The sequence below is a fragment of the Brassica napus genome, chromosome A6 (genome assembly GCF_020379485.1).
Source record: "Brassica napus cultivar Da-Ae chromosome A6, Da-Ae, whole genome shotgun sequence".
Taxonomy (NCBI): Eukaryota; Viridiplantae; Streptophyta; class Magnoliopsida; order Brassicales; family Brassicaceae; genus Brassica; species Brassica napus.
The window spans coordinates 24648123-24665351 of NC_063439.1; the positions used below are offsets into that span (position 1 = coordinate 24648123).

General features: G+C 34.9%; 3 protein-coding genes across 6 annotated transcripts; all 3 read left to right on the forward strand.

Annotated features, from left to right (window-relative positions):
• Nucleotides 1-1141: 1141 nt before the first annotated feature.
• Nucleotides 1142-2592, forward strand: LOC111198742 (inositol polyphosphate multikinase beta-like). Of its 2 annotated transcripts, XM_022687862.2 has the most exons (3): nt 1142-1300; nt 1492-2134; nt 2215-2592. In XM_022687862.2, the coding sequence occupies exons 2-3, from the start codon at nt 1506-1508 to the stop codon at nt 2267-2269; spliced, it is 684 nt and encodes a 227-aa protein (XP_022543583.2). In that variant the 5' UTR covers nt 1142-1300; nt 1492-1505; the 3' UTR covers nt 2270-2592. The 2 variants fall into 2 exon arrangements, with proteins under 2 accessions (XP_022543583.2, XP_022543582.2); XM_022687861.2 differs by having other exon boundaries at nt 1492-2592.
• A 1693-nt stretch (nt 2593-4285) lies between these two features.
• On the forward strand, nt 4286-7361 carry LOC106352394. Of its 3 annotated transcripts, none has more exons than XM_048735361.1 (14): nt 4286-4540; nt 4743-4887; nt 4999-5066; nt 5141-5194; nt 5287-5370; nt 5576-5664; nt 5734-5817; nt 5913-6046; nt 6190-6231; nt 6347-6423; nt 6513-6603; nt 6678-6759; nt 6890-6962; nt 7074-7361. In XM_048735361.1, exons 1-14 carry the CDS (start codon nt 4452-4454, stop codon nt 7240-7242), a joined length of 1281 nt encoding a protein of 426 aa, XP_048591318.1. In that variant the 5' UTR covers nt 4286-4451; the 3' UTR covers nt 7243-7361. The 3 variants fall into 3 exon arrangements, with proteins under 3 accessions (XP_048591318.1, XP_013647486.2, XP_048591319.1); XM_013792032.3 differs by having other exon boundaries at nt 5916-6046; XM_048735362.1 differs by having other exon boundaries at nt 5734-5814; nt 5916-6046.
• Nucleotides 7362-10656: 3295 nt separating this feature from the next.
• On the forward strand, nt 10657-13408 carry LOC106349222 (protease Do-like 1, chloroplastic). Its single transcript, XM_013789155.3, has 8 exons — nt 10657-11100; nt 11368-11490; nt 11752-11923; nt 12049-12086; nt 12333-12531; nt 12635-12787; nt 12870-13004; nt 13099-13408. Exons 1-8 carry the CDS (start codon nt 10688-10690, stop codon nt 13174-13176), a joined length of 1311 nt encoding a protein of 436 aa, XP_013644609.2. The 5' UTR covers nt 10657-10687; the 3' UTR covers nt 13177-13408.
• Nucleotides 13409-17229: the final 3821 nt, after the last annotated feature.

Consider the following 17229-nt stretch of genomic DNA (forward strand, 5'->3'; position numbering starts at 1 on the left):
TATATCGACTAATATACATGAATTAACCAGAAACTATTAAAAATTCTTTATAGTTTTAGAGAAAATAAAAGTTTATAAACATTGACGTAGATGACTTCCACAAAAGTCTTTTGGTAGACTTCTAGAAAAGTCGTCCATTTAGGTCATTTTTGCAATTGACCGGACTGTGTTAGAAATTTGACTTTTCCTAGATGACTTCCCGGTAAGTCGTCTTGAAATTTGACTTTTCCTAGATAACGTCTAGGATAAACAAGTTAGTTTTGCATTTGACCGGATTGTGTTAGAAATATGACTTTTCTAAGACGATTTACTTATAAGTCGTCCAAAAGAAAAATAAAACTTTAATATTTTGTTATAATTAGACGACTTCCATATAAGTCATTTCATGTAAGTCAAATTTTTGACACAGACCGGTCAAATGCAAAATTAACCCATTTATCCTAGACGACTTACATGAAAGTCGTCTCTGGTATTTTCGAGATTTTTTTTAACAAACAAAAACGGGCAACTTCTATATAAGTCGTCTCTGAAAACACATTTAAAAATCAATTGCAAAACTAACTTCTGCAATGACCAGACGACTTTCCTATAAGTCTTCTACTGCCAGAAGACTTACACAAAAGTCTTATGACAAACAGATTTGAAAAAAAAAACGTATTCATAGTTTCAATCTGTGAGATAACTTGTTTAGCACACAAAAGTTTTCTCCAAACACTCAGAATTTCAAACAAAAGTGACCCGCCAAAAATCGTAAGATTCAAAACCAAAGTTCCATGGATGTGAATTATAGCCTAGGAAGCTTATTTGGTTTCGAGAGTTTTGAAACTTATATAAATTATAGAAATAAAATAAAATGATTTGAGACAAAATATTTTTTTTTTAAGAAACTGTGATCCAAAAAACCCGCTCTATGTATTTCAGAACCAGAATAGAATCTAATTTCAGATTTCGTTATTTTTCAAAATTGTTTTCTGGAAGGTCACTAAATTTATTTATTTGTTTCTGGTCAAATTATGTTTTCATAATTTTCTAATCACGAATCCGTTTTAATGTTTCAGTCGTTTTTTCCTTTAAAAAATTGACAACATGTTTCAACCGATTTTCATAATTAAAAAGAATTTATTCATTATTACAATATTTATTCATCTTCCCGACAAGATGGCTTATCTGGTCGTTGTTTTTTCCTTTTCTAAAAGTTATCTATCTGGTCATTGTTTATTCTACGTTTCTTATTCTACTACATAAACAACTACACATTCGTCTTTTGATCTTTGTTTTCGCACCCCTGGAGATTTTCTTGGTAATATTTTCTTCCTCGTTGTTAATTTTGTTTCTTAGTAGTTTGATTCAGTACTTAGTTTAATAGAAAGATCGTTGACTTTTAATACGCTTCTAGATATCTCAAGTCAATAGATGAAACTTTATGATCCTCGTCTTTAAAGAAGGATACTAAGAAAATTTCTGGTGAAATCTTGTTTCTTATTATCGTAGATACTGTTTGCTGCATGAAGATGCTCAAGGACCCTGAACACCAAGTTGCTGGTCACATGGCTAAAGATGGGAGGCTTGGTCCGCTCGTGGACGGAGAAGGCCGATTCTTCAAGCCATTTCAGAGTAATGGTCGTGGGGAAAACGAGGCTAAGTTCTACGAGTCCTTCTCGTCCAACAAGAATGTTCCGGATCATATCCGTGGATATTTCCCCGTGTATCACGGCACTCAAGTAGTGGAAGCATCTAATGGATCTGGCAAGCTTCCACACATAGTTCTTGACGATGTTGTTTATGGTTACTCAAATCCCTCGGGAATGGATGTTAAGATTGGATCTAGGACATGGTACCCGGGTGTATCCGAACTGTATTTCAACCAATGCCTAAAGAACGATAGAGAGACCACCTCTGTTTCCTTGGGGTTTAGGCATGCTGGTTTTAAGATTTTTGACCACCAAGAATCGAGGTTTTGGATAGTCGAGTACAAGGTTGTTCATGGGTACAAAGTCGATGACGCTAGATTAGTTCTAAGGAAGTTTGTGTCATCGAACTCGCTAGCTGACTCGATACCAGACTGTGCATTTGCGTCAGAAGTTTACGGCGGTTCTAATGGGATCTTAGCGCAGTTATTAGAGCTTAAAGCTTGGTTTGAAACTCAAACGCTATACCATTTCAGTTCTTGCTCGGTTTATATGTTTTATGAGAATGAATCGATTTTGATGAAAGGAGGAGGAGGTGCGCGGGCACAAGTAAAGCTGGTGGATTTTACGCATGTTCTTGATGGAAATGGTGTCGTCGACCATAATTTCTTGGGTGGACTCTCCTCTTTCATCAAGTTCATCCAAGATATACTTGAGAGCTAGGACAACAGCGATGAAACCGATACTTCTCGGCCTAAAAATGGGCACTAGGGATCATTCATGTTTTCCCTTCAATTGTATAATACTTTTGGTATACCAACCGAACCAAACCATTGTACTGTACTTCTCACTCGAGGATTAACCAAATCTCCATGAAACTTAGCTAAGCCTATAGCTTAGTTGGTTTCCTGTTATAGCAAATGGTTTCCTGTTATAGCAAAGCTACATTGTATATTCAGGTAAAGAAAATACTTGAAGAAGAAATAATGTCAACGTCAGTAAGTTGAAACATTAGTGAAAAGTATTACTTAGGAGCAGTTTTCATCTTAGAACATAATCTTACTCAAAAAGCCACTAAGTTGTGTACTCAACTCTAACACCTAGAAACATAATGTATGTTTTATTGTTGGCTTCACTTTTAGCTGTTTCTATATATATCTGAATATTTACAAGTTAAATGCTCTTCATAATTATTCACAATGATTAATTTTTTCTTCATGGTCTTGTTTTGTGTAATTTTCTTATATGTATCTCCGGATTCAGACAATATGCAAGACACTTCTCCAACGGCTCCGGGAGGACAAAGCATCTTCTTCATCAATGGCTATCCTTGCAAGGATCCGTATAAACGCTCAGGATTTCAAGTCCACCAAACTTACTGTAGCTGGAGAGACAGACAACTATCTCCAGTCGAACGTTGCAGTGCTCACTGCATCAGAGTTTCCTGATCTCAACATTCTCGGCCTCTCTGTCTCACCCACTGACCTGGAAAGGGAAGGATCCATATTTACAAATTTATTAGAAAGGAATTTAGTAATTAGAATAAAACTTAAAATATCTGATTAGAATTCTAGCGAGTATCCGAAAGTCCTAGTCTAGTTATACAGTTAATAGGCAAAACATAATTTAAAAAAAATATAAAAAAAAATTTCAAACTCCGAATCACGTTATATTGGTTTTCATTTAATTTGGTACGGTACCCCATCTATCCGTTTCAAAAAGATATATGCTTTAGAAAAATAATTTGTTTCATAAAAATGTATATTTTATGTCTACTGTAAAAAAATTGTAAACTTCAAAAAAATTGATTTTATTAAATTATTATTGGTTAAAAAATATTAAAATTTGAAAAATAGCAGAAAACAATACATTTATTATAGTGATTTAGTGTTTTTCTTAATATGTGTGAAAACGTTAGAAAATACTCTCTTCGTTTCATATTGTAAGTAGTTTTAGGGAAAAAAAATTGTTTTAAAATGTCTTTAGTTTTTATATTACAAGGTAAATTTTATATTTATTAAATATAATATGACTAATCAAATTAAATAGATTTATTTTGATTTGGTTAAATTATATATAACCTATTTATTATATAATATTTTTTAAAATATAATATTTTTTGTGTTTTTAGTCAAAACTATTTATATTATAAAACGGATGGAGTCGTATCTTTTTTTTGAAACGAAAAGAGTATTAATCACACGGAAGATAACCAATCCATTAAATTCTGCAAATAAATATTCTGTTTGTATAATAAAAGATGACAAAAGAAAAGATTGAAGGATTTTCTGAAGCGGTGGCATACTATGAGAGCGACACAGTCGCGAAACAAATGCCACGTCAAAATAAGGTTAAGCTTAATTAAGATTAGATTTTTCTTTTTCCTTGTTTGAGTTTCTCAAGGTTATTTTAGGAGGTTATTGGAGATAAATTAAAGTTGTGAGGATGTATATTTTGTGGATCAAAAATTCAAAATTTTTAATGAAAAGACTTAATTAGAAAGCAAGCTGATATTATTTTTATACATTTTTGTTCATACGTTTGATCGAATTAGAATTTTTTTAATTATATATCAATATTATGTTAAGAGTCTTATTAAGAGTAAACATAACTATTAAATACTCCATAATACAATTAACACACAACATAACATAACAATTCAATTCAGTATTCTCTATTTTATAATACAGAGGTAGAAAGATTCAAAGGAAAGCGAGACGAACGCCGCTCTTTCGCCTCCCACATTCACTTAACTAACTAACTCTCTTCTCCTTGAACAAATTTGATTCTTCGAAGCTTCAAGATAAAGAAAGAGCTCTCGCCATGGGGAATTTTCTGGCCAAGGAACCGCCGCCTCCGGTGGTTCTTGTCCCTCCGCTCTTTGATTTCCCTCCTCTCTCCGCCCGTAACAGGTATCATAAACATTATTACAGAAAAGCTGGTGGGGAGGGGACATTCTTGTCTTGTATACACTTCAACTCGTGTCGTGTTGTGTTCAGTTTGGTGAATATTTGTGTGTCTATATGTCTATGTGTGTTAGTCTTTTAGACATGATCATTTGTTTAATGTTCAGCTTTGAATTTAATCAAATGTCTTTGAGGGGGTGTGATGCAGGATGTTGGAACCATCATACAACTTGTTGTTTGGGAAGCTTGCTTTGAAATGTCTCTTTGAGGATTACTTCGAAGACGCTCGTCAATTCTCTGCAAAGTTTTTGTTGAAGCCTATTGATGATCCTCATGTGGACTTGGTTGCATCTGTATCCATTTAAAACAAACATCTCTTCCTTTTATTTACCTCTCTCTTTATCATGATATGCTGTATTTGAGGATGGTGCAAGATATAATTTTGTTTCCTTAAATAGTAAAAGCTTTCAGGCGCTCTAGATCGTAAAGCGGAAGGTGATCTCGTGGGGAATGCATTGTTTCGCTGGCAAAGGTAAATGTATTTTAACTTTTGTTACTGTCGATAAATAGAATAATGTTTAACATTCTTGTTACTAAATGGTGCAGTGATGTTGATGATCCTCATACTTTTGTGGACCTCTCTGTGTCCACCTCCAATCCGTAAAACTCCGTGCTACTTTACATTATCTTCTCAAAGCTCATCTTCATTACAACCTTTTTGTAATAATTTACTTTGTTTTGTCATCACTCAGGGTTCTACTAATGAGGTCTTCTGCTTACTACCCTAAATATGGAGTGGGAGCGTTTGCAATCTATCCTTTACTTTCAAAAAAAGCGTGAGTTTCATTTTAGGGAAGAAACATGTTTTATTGGATTTTTTCTTATAATGTAATGCTTTGAATATGAGTGATGCTGGGAGGAAACTAATATTAATGTTGTGGTTTCGGGGGCCTGGGGACGAAACTAATATTACATTTGGCCCGAACCTTATGGTATTTAAAATAAAAATGTTTTGGATATGAACATATGTTGTTTTTGTAGTGAACAGTTGTCTGACGAATATGGAATTATGGGGTTGAGATATGGCTCAACGAATTTGTCTCTCGGAGCTACCGTCTCTCCTTTTACTAGTAAGCACTTCTAGTTCCTCTGCTTCTTTGTTGCCTACACGATTCTGACCCTTTTAATCCACATTCCAGCAAAGGACGAGTTTCCGAAGAGTGCATGGCTTGTAAGCAAGATGGGAAGGCTTACAGTAGGAGTACAATATGAGCCGCTATGTGGTACAATGTTCTATTTCACTTGTCTCCCGTAGAATATATATACATTGTGTGATTGAAAGAAAATGGGCATCAACATAGTATTGGGGACTTTGTGTTAGATGAAAACAAAGACACCGCAAAATACAGCGACCTAAGGAACTGGAGTTGTGCTGCTGGTTACGGAGTAGGGTCAAGAAGCCCCTTAAGCCCTTCTTTCAACTTTGGCCTCGAACTAGCCAGGAGCTCTCAGGTCATACTTTTAAAGTCCGTTTAGATGAAGCATGGCTGTTATGATGTCTATATCATAGTGTTATCCAATGAAACATCAGTATTTCATTTTGTGCTAGTTTTTTCTTAGTCTTGCTGATATTGTTACCCTTCTTGTAAATGCAGTTTATCGCTTCGTTCTACCAACATGTAGTTGTCCAAAGGCGGGTAGGACTCCTTCAAACTAGTTCTTTCTTCGTGCAGCATCTATTATTAATTAAGTCTATTGGTATGTAAAATTTAATACAACTTCTAGCTCTGACATTAATTAGACTTGGAACAGGTGAAAAATCCTTTTGAAGAAGACGAAGTAGTTGGAATCACAAACTACATTGACTTGGGTTTTGAGCTACAAACGAGGTAGTCAACATCTCTGAGAACAAAAACATTGTTAGCTGTAAAGTCTTTTCTATACGGTAACATAGCTTTATTGTTGTCCATAACTGAAGGGTTGATGATTCCAAGGCGTCAGAGAACCTCCCAGATTCTTCTCTGCAGATGGCTGCGTCTTGGCAGGCCAATAAGAACTTCTTGCTGAAGGTATACTATTTCTCCTTTCTACGTATAGCTTGATGATAAAGTCGCAGTCTTAGTATGTATATTTGTTTTTGCAGGGTAAAGTTGGAGCTCTGAGCTCAACATTCACATTAGCATTCAAGTCATGGTGGAAACCGTCTTTCGCATTCAATATTTCAGGTATGTCCTCCATAAACCAATCTTTTATTAACTTGAACACTTTGAGAAATCTAGCTCACGGTGAACATAATCTCTAAGTCTATAAGAATTTTCCTGGTACATGAACATGTTGGGATCGTTTTTGATGCAGCAACTACTAATCATTCGACTAGAGAAACAGCATATGGGTTTGGTCTCCGCGTTGATAACATAAGAGAAGCCAGGTCAGTCCATTTTTGACTAGTTTGAGTTCAATCAAAATCATCTTTTAACTTTCATGGTCTCAAACAAAGCAGTATATGAGTTTCTTTTGGTTTATTTTATGACATTTGCAGTTACCAAAGAGCAGATCCAAACTTTGTAATGCTGACACCAAACAAAGAACACCTGGCTGATGGGATTGTGTGGAAGATGGGGAAGAGACCAATGTTTCAATCCGATTTAGACGCTGAGAACTTTAGTGAGCTGCCTAAAGAACTTAGACCTCCCCAGAAGATTCTCTAAGCTTTAAATAAAATCTTTTCTTTTTCTTTAATTTTTATTTTTATTTTCTTGATTTTCACAATAAGCTTGACTAAAGAGAAGTTATACAGCAGTAATAAAATGGCAACTCTCTCCGGTTACTAAGCTTGAATAGGCCCTGGGATTTTGATCGAACCGAACTGAAATTTTGGTTATTGATTTGGCTTGATGGTTAGTTAGTTGCTTTTAATTAAAAAACCCTCTAATCATGTTAAACTGATTCCTACCAAAATTTCAAACCTAAAATAATTAATTAAAATTAGCTAAAATCATTTAAATTAAATTAAACTGAATCTAATCGAAACACCAAACTTCAATTAATTTTAATATATTTTTTATCAACTGAACTAATTGAATATAAAATTAAATCCTATTTTTGTTTGGTTTAATTGGGTAAAGGTTTATACAAACCAAAATAATTGAAAACCGAACCGAACCAGTTTAATAATATATTAAAAAAAAAACAAAAGTAATTTTGAAAAAAGCGATAAAACAGAGGCCACCAAGGACTTTATTCTAATTTGCCCTAGTTACTACAAGCTTTCTTCTATTTTGTCCCATCTTAATAAATTATTTATTTTTATTTTCTTTTAATTACAGAAACATGGCTAAATACTATAATAGCCTTAATGAATTATGTAAATTACAATCCAACCTAAGCTAACCCTCTTACCTATCCCGAAGGTTTTCCTTTCCCCCCTTACTCTGTCGACAAAGACCTCTCTCTCTCTCTCTCTCTCTCTCTCTCTCTCTCTCTCTCTCTCTCTAAAACGCGGGGAAGATGCCCAACTTTCCGGCGAGTTCAGCTCATGTCCATGGCAATTTCTGTCCATCTGATATTTAGGTGTATTAAAACAAAAAATATTTTGTTTTTCGCGATTTTGAAATTCCAAATCAATGAGTATCGATTAATCTATAGTTTTGATGTACAAACAACAAGTAAAACCCATAAAAACTTAAGATTCTTTGAAGAAAATCCATGGCGGCCGCAGAAGAAATTTGCAAAATCGCCAAAGCCCTAATAGGAAAACGAAGAGATAATTACTAAACTGCCACTCATTAAAAAGAAAAAAAAAAAAAGAAACCCGTGGTCGAACACGGGGTTGGCTGGTTAAGAAACAAGCACGGCACCACCAGACCACATGTCACTCCATTGTATATTTCCATACACTAGATTTTGTATGTATTCTGTTTAAAATAAAATACGCAAAACAAACAATCAAAGAACACTACCACCAGACCACGTGATATCCAGCTTTAATTTACATAACTACAGTAGATATACATTTATTTATTTTTTGCAAATATATACATTTATTTTGAAAGTAAAATAAAACCCCAAAATTGATCTTCGATTAATCCCCAAAAATTCAGTTTTTCACTAAGCTTTAGACCCACCCGAATATGCGTATAACTCCTAGCAAATTTTCAAACAAATCAAAAGCTAATCGATTTTTATCATTTGCTAGGATTCGAATGAAATACTAGCAATAAAAATTTCTTTTGTTGGTCGTATAGATCATATACAAATCTCTTTTTCAAGAATTTGTATTTAACATCTGCTTAGAATTTTTTTAATATTAAATTATACATTTAAAACATATATATATATATATATATATATATATATATATATATATATATATATATATCATACACTGGTATTATATGTACAACTAAATAAAGTAAAATTAAAAATAAAATACTGACTGCAAGAAAAAATTTGAACTACTAGTTTTACTAGGTATTACTAAGATAAATAAAAAAAGCTTCATACATATTTAGATCGTCTATAACATATTTAACCCATGTTATTAATATATAATTAAAATTTCACTCATTTTAAATGTGTGCATGCCAAATATTTTAAAAACACTATTATTATATTTACACTTAGTAGTACCCAAGGTAGTAGTAATACTATCTTATTCATAGTAATACTTTTGCAAATTTCAACATTTATTAGTAATACTACGTAAAAAATAAAGAAATTTTAGTAAAACCAATGCATTTAGACAGTTTTAGATCATATATAACACTTGCATAGAAAAAAAAATCAGAAAATATGCAATTTGTATAATTCACCTTATTATGGCATCACCATCTAGACACTAAGTAAGGAAGATAAGGAAGGTTTTTTGTGGAAATGATAAGTTTTCTAACAACTTAAGAAATTTTAAAGATTTCACGACTAATTTGATTTAAACAGATATATGGACATATAACTTCAAAATATATAAGTTATATCTGCCAAAAATATATAATAAGCCAAAAATATAAAGTTCTTAGAAATATGCATAAACATAGTAGTACAAGGTATATCCAAGGTAATTCAAGGTAGTCTGAGTACTACTAGTAGTCCACAATACATAAAATTTTAGTTGGAGGTTTTTCATTTGATTTCAAAATAGTTGGAGGTTTAAATTACTAATAACCCATAAATATAATATTAAGTCTTCAATTTTATATATCCTTCTGTTTAATGAAAAATGTAGATTAAAAATAATTTAAATGCATTCATGTTTTTAACAACTACATCTATTTAAGCAAAAGCTTTTAAGACAAATAAATTTATTTATAGAATCAAAGCATATTGATTAATTAAGGAAAATAATTTATATAAATATTTTATTAAATTTATTTTTAAAATTAACTGTTGATTAAAACATTATTGAAATGCATGGTATATTAAATTTGTATTTTTGAAATATTTTTATATATCCAAAATTATGTAAATATTTTATTATATATTTTTAATATTAATTTTTTATTAAAATATTATTGAAATACACATTTTATTGTTTTTTTTATTTTTTAATATTACTGAAATAACTTTGATAAATATTTTTGCAATTAATTGTTTATTGAAATATGAACTATCTTATTTTAAATTTGAAAAGGTTTATACAAAATATATTAAAATTTTAGTTTAGAAAAATATTTTACAGAAATATTTTATTAAGTTTATTTTTGAAATTGTTGATTAAAATATATTATTAAAAATAATATTTTTCTTATTTTATTATTTATAAAAATATATTTTTTAGGTAAACAGAAAACTGAATTGAAAAAAAAAATTCCTATATTTTTAGCTATATTGATCATTAATATTCTTAAATAAGGAAATTTGCTAAAAAAATTGGAAAAAAAATCTGGTTAGTACAAAAAAATAAAATGGGACCACGTAAACAAAAATAATATAAAAGAAAAGGAAAAGAAAAGATCCCGGCGGGTCCCGCTGTATTTGAAAACAAAAAGAAAAAGAAAACAATATATATTATGAGGAAAGAAAGGGTAGGAAGGGAAAGGGAAAAAATGTAGGGTAGTGAGAAAAAGAGTGGGGTAGTTAGAATAGATTTTTTCCAACTAGGGTGTATTAGAATACTTTCCGGCCACCAATCCCATAGTTGAAGAACAGAAATTAGAAATGGCGACGACTAGTTCGCTTCTCCTTTCTACTCTCTTCCTCCACTCTCCTCCTTCCTCCTCTCGCTTCTCTAACGGATCCTTCTTCAACCCCTCTCCCCGATCTCTCTCCCTCTACCCCGTCCGATCCAAACGCTGCTTACGGATCCTCTCGAAGCTTCCACTAGACGACACCGATAACGACGCTTGTCCTCTTCTCCCGCGGTTATCCGCCGCCGCCGTCAAGCCTTTCCTCCTCCTCTGCACCTCCGTCGCTCTTTCCTTCTCGCTGTTCGCCGCTTCTCCCGCCGTCGAATCCGCTGCGGCGTTCGTCGTCACCACCCCGCGGAAGCTCCAGACGGACGAGCTCGCGACGGTTAGGTTGTTCCAGGAGAACACTCCTTCGGTTGTGTACATCACTAATCTCGCCGTGAGGTATTTGATTCCTCTCGTCTCCTCGATTGGATTCTGGTGAAAATTCGCGTATTCCTTCTGTGATTCGAGATAATGGATTGAGTTATTGAGGGATGATGATTGTGTTGATCAGTTTCACGCATGTAATCTTCTTCTTTAGTTCTGTTAAGTTGTCTTAGAGGTCATAAGTTCAAATCTCGTTGGAGGGGTCTATTAGAGAGTTAATTATATATTAAGGGATAAATTTGAGGAGTAGTCTAATATTATAATTTCGTTTATGTGAATTAGGCAGGACGCGTTTACATTGGACGTGCTTGAGGTGCCGCAAGGGTCTGGTTCTGGATTCGTGTGGGATAAGCAGGGTCACATTGTTACTAATTATCATGTCATCCGTGGTGCTTCTGATCTCAGGTTCTTTTCTTTTCTTTTTTTTTTTGTTGTTGTTGGAATCTCATCTGGATTCGGATACTTGAATTCAACTGTTGTTTACTTCTTTGGATTGCTCAGAGTCCTGTAAAATTGTTCTTGTTTCATGCATTCTACAAATTCATCTTTGTTAGTATGGAGATTAGTAGTTGTGCTTTGATGATTTTTGAAATGACTACACTGATTCATAGTTCATATTTACTTGGATGTTGTGTGTGATTGAGAAATTGACATGATCCATAACAGGGTTACTCTTGCTGATCAAACAACATATGATGCAAAAGTTGTTGGGTTCGACCAAGACAAGGATGTTGCAGTTCTACGTATTGATGCACCAAAAGACAAACTAAGACCTATACCTGTTGGAGTCTCTGCGGATCTTCTCGTTGGTCAGAAAGTCTTTGCCATTGGTAATCCTGTGAGTTATACATCACATCCTTAGAATGATCAGTATCAATTCTCTGCTTTTATTGCACACTGTCTTAGAACTTCTGTTTCCTGGATACACGCACTTAAATAAGAACCCTTTGTGTGTTTTTGCAGTTTGGACTTGATCATACTCTTACAACTGGTGTTATAAGGTATGTTAAGCCACTGATAGTACCTTTTTCATCTTGATTTAGTTGCTTTAGATGTGTTCTTCGCATGCTTTTGCGCTAACACGCATCATACATAAATGAAACTTTGAGGATATATACATTCCCTTGCGCCTTCTTCATGTCAGATGGCTTTATTTTACCCCCCATACAGAAAGATATCTTCTTCTTTTTTTCTGATCCTTTCTCTTCTTAAAACTATAGCATGAATGTGTATTATGATGTATACAGTGGTTTGCGTAGAGAGATTAGTTCTGCTGCAACCGGTCGTCCAATCCAAGATGTGATACAGACAGATGCAGCCATTAACCCAGGTAACAGCGGAGGACCGCTTCTAGATAGCTCAGGAACCCTAATTGGTATAAACACAGCCATTTATTCTCCCTCTGGTGCATCTTCTGGAGTGGGCTTTTCGATCCCAGTTGACACCGTGAGTTCCCTTTGCAAACCCAGTCACATACAGTAATCTTTCTCTATCCTTGAATCCACTAACGAGAGAGTACCTTTGTTTCGGAGTTTTATCTCATGTTCAGGTTGGTGGCATCGTTGATCAGCTGGTGAGGTTTGGTAAAGTCACAAGACCAATCTTAGGTATCAAATTCGCACCGGACCAATCTGTTGAGCAGCTGGGAGTGAGCGGCGTGCTTGTCTTGGACGCTCCTCCAACTGGTCCAGCTGGAAAAGCCGTAAGCCTTTCTATATATTCTGCTCAACTCTGCAGCTTCTTTAACATTATTGCTTGCGAGTAACGATGGTTTTGTTCCACAGGGACTTCAGTCAACAAAACGTGACGGGTACGGGAGGCTAATACTAGGAGACATAATCACGTCGGTGAACGGTACAAAAGTTACTAACGGGAGTGATCTGTACCGGATTCTCGATCAATGCAAAGTCGGTGATGAGGTAAAAAGAATGTGATAGTTTAAAATCTCCATTTTTGTTAACTATGTTTCTACTTGCTAGATGAAGTCTTGAAGAGAGTTTTTGACATTTTCAGGTGACCGTAGAGGTTCTAAGAGGAGATCACAAGGAGAAGATCTCTGTAACTCTCGAACCAAAACCGGACGAGACTTGAAGAAAGTTGTGGAAAGAAAGTAAATATAACGATAGAACGGAGCAAAAAACTGGTGGGCTTATGAATTGGTATATCAATTGTTCGGAATATAGATCGTCCAGTTGTGTATGTAGAAAAGACAAATCTGTTTATATTTGCATAGCCGGTCTTATGGTTTGTATTGGTATTGATTCTCGGTTTAGACTTTTTAGACCATAACCGGTCTAAACCCTCAATAGATTTCTTTATCACAGACCCCCACCCGAATCGATTCTCAATTGGAATTATAGGACAACTCTTTTTCAAGTGGATACCATTAACTAGACCAAGCTATTATTTTGATTAACTATTGTAATTTTTCGGAAATCAAGTTTCATTAATGTTAAGACGATCGTAGAGATCGTTGACGTTCAAACTATTACACAGGTCAGCTATAATTTCAGACATTTATTAACGTGTAATTACTGTTTACATATATAGTACTAAACAATAAATTTGTGTTGTTTTAACATACGATTTATGTAGTTTTCAGTACTTCTTTCAACATTTTGTAGCTATTACGCACGTGGGTAACGAAAACGTGTGGTATCCCGGATCTGTGATAACTGATAACATTAAGGATGGTGTGCCCGACGTTATTTAATGTGTTTTTCTCTCAATCTGAGTAACACTAACCAGACACTGACATATATTTAACCAAAAAAGGCAGGAAAAAGAGAAAAAGAACAGTATTCTTAAATAGGAGTGTACGGATTTGTAGTCTGTGGCTGGGCTGATCTCCAAAACCGAACCGGTTTAATAGGGATAATGGGATATCTTCGAACTATCTTTGTCATCTGTGATTTTTGTGGGTCAAAAATTACGGGTTTTTTCATTGAGATGTCTATTGATACTTATTTTCCAACAGGCTTGGCAATGATTACGAGAACCTCCTCCGTTTTATCTGGACTTAATTTCTATTTTATAGAGATAATATGTACGTGTATGTATATACGACATGTCAATACCCAACTGACTCGTTAGAAATTAGCCTGTTGAGAGCTTGACTATGCCAGTCATATATACTCCATGTTGGTTGGAGGCGAGTTTTACCCACTCCAAAAAAATATCATAAAAGCTTGATAAAGAGACAGTAAACCCTCGAAGATTAATGACCTTATCCCAAGCTAAGGAAACAGTCAATTCCTAGCTATAGCATAGTCGAACCAAAATGAGAAGAAAATCAAAGCATTAAAAAAGATTTGATACTCGGCAAAGATCACGTCGCCGTTATATCCACCTCTCAAAACTTATTAAAGAAGGACCAAAACAATTCACATTCTCTTGTTAATTGATACACTTAGGTTCCCACAATTGTATCTTCTTGCATTTTCAATAAAATATACATATTTCATATTTAATCAAAAGTTAGCGTTTTTTTTTAATTACTTCTTATACATGTTATCAGAATTTTGTACTCTATTTCTGAGTGTATTTTGAAATTATCACTCCATATTAACTAACAACTTAAAAAGAAACTAGAAAGTAAGAATTTAAACAAGAATAACATTACGAAAATGCAATGAATATTGTTAGAGAGAGAGAGAGGAATATGTGAAGATATGGTAGATGGGGAACCAAAAAGAGAGAATAACAAGGTGGCAGTGATACATGTGAGCATATGAGCTAGTAATATTCCAGAAGTTAATTAAAGTCTACCCCCCGCACGGCCGCACCCAGTGAACTAGTTAACTTCTGAGACAATATTCTTTGCTTAATCCCAACCATTCACTATACGTTATGTAATGACATCCACTTAACTTGTTAGTTGGGGCTAGGTAGTAGAGTATACACCACCAAACACACATATATATACATAAATTTAACATACAACGTGTTGTGGATAAGCTTCAATAAAGATAGCTTAGGATACAAGTTATTCATTAAGGAAAGTAGAATAACTTATAGATTAGGATAAAGATAAGATTCCTAGTCTCAATTGTATTAGGACAAGTTAAGAGCTCCTATATAAAGAGATCTATAATGTAAGTTGATCTCAGAAGTTAAGAAAGAAATAAAACGAAGGTACTGTTTTATTAAGAGCTTTGCACACACATACATACGATCCTTGGCGACTAGATTTGGTATCAGAGCTCTAGGTTATTGTGAGTGCAATGGCTGATACGAAAGCATTGACAGATATGAAAGCACTAGGAAGAAGAGAAGACGTTCCGCGTGCAGTAGTCTGTCCGATGCTCAACTCGTCCAACTATACCGTTTGGGCGAAGAGGATGAAAGTCCTGCTAAAAGTTCATAAGGCTTGGGAGACAATCGATCCTGGTACAGATGAAGAAGAGAAGAATGATATCGCAACTGCACTTCTGTTTCAGTCAATACCTGAAAGCTTGATCTTACAGGTAGGAGATGATGACTCCCCTAAAGTTATTTGGGAAGCCATTAAAACCAGAAACCTTGGTGCCGAACGCGTGAAAGAAGCTCGTCTACAAACCTTAATGAATGAGTTCGACCGTCTAAGAATGAATGACTCGGACACCATTGATACTTTCTCTGGAAAGATATCTGAGCTTGCATCAAAAGCAGCCTCGTTAGGTCAAAACATCGATGAACCTAAAGTCGTGAAGAAATTTCTGAATAGCTTACCTCGGAAATTTATACACATGACTGCATCTTTGGAGCAGTTGCTCGACTTAAATAAAACTCCTTTTGAAGATATTATTGGGAGACTTAAAGCTTATGAAGAACGCATTAAAGATGAAACATCGTATGATCAACAAAGCAACCTTCTATTCTCAAGTTCAGAGAGCTCGTCTGATCAGAACTCGAGAGGACAAGGGAGAGGATCAAATCGCGGTCGTGGTCGAGGAAACAGAGGAAGAGGACGCGGGAAAAGCAGTTCCGGTGAGTGGAACAAAGAAAAGAGGGACTACTCGCAAATCACCTGCTTTAACTGCAAGAAGAAAGGCCACTTTAAATCTGTTTGCCCTGAGAAGAAAGAAGAAAATCAAGAACTCAACAAGACCGAAACAGAAAATGCAGATGTTGCGCTCTATCTACATGAAATAGTTTTCCTTAATGAAGAAAAGGTGCTACCAAAAACACTTGAACCGAGCAAGAGAGAAGAAGGAATGTGGTACTTAGACAATGGCGCAAGTAATCACATGACTGGTGAGAAATCTTTCTTTTCAGAACTCAATGAAAACATTAAAGGAAGGGTAAAGTTTGGAGATGGTTCATGTGTGGAGATAAATGGCAAAGGATCAATCCTCTTTGAAGCAAGAACAGGGGAACAAAAGCTACTGACTGATATATATTACATACCTGAGTTGAAAAGTAATATAATCAGTTTGGGTCAAGCAACGGAACAAGGCTGCGACGTTAGAATGAAGGATAACTATCTAACGGTGCGAGATCCAAATGGGAAATTATTGACAAAAGTACTAAGGGCTTCTAACAGACTCTATAAAGTCTTTCTCAAGGTTGGAAACCCTATCTGTCTACTCACAAAGATCAAAGAGGAACCGTGGCGATGGCACGCCAGACTCGGACACATCAACTTCAAAACCATAAGGAACATGGCGGCTCAACAGATGGTAGAAGGATTGCCCGAGATTACAGAAGTAAAGCAAATTTGTAACTCTTGCTTGGTTGGCAAGCAAACAAGAAAATCGTTTCCCTCTACAACGTCTTTCAGAGCGACTCGTGCACTAGAGTTGTTACACGCAGATCTCTGTGGCCCAATTTCTCCTGCAACGCCATCACATAACAGATATACCTTTGTTATAATTGATGATCACACAAGGTACATGTGGTCTATCTTGTTAAGAGAGAAGAGTGATGCTTTTGAGAGATTTAAGATGTTTAAGAACCTTGTGGAGAAAGATGTCGATAAGAAAATATTAACGCTTCGTACAGACAGAGGAGGTGAGTTCACTTCTAAGGAGTTTCAGGATTACTGCAATAAAGAAGGCATCAAGCGTCAGCTAACAGCTCCTTACACACCGCAGCAAAACGGTGTGGTTGAAAGGAGAAACCGTACGCTAATGGAGATGACAAGGAGCATGTTAAAAGCAATGA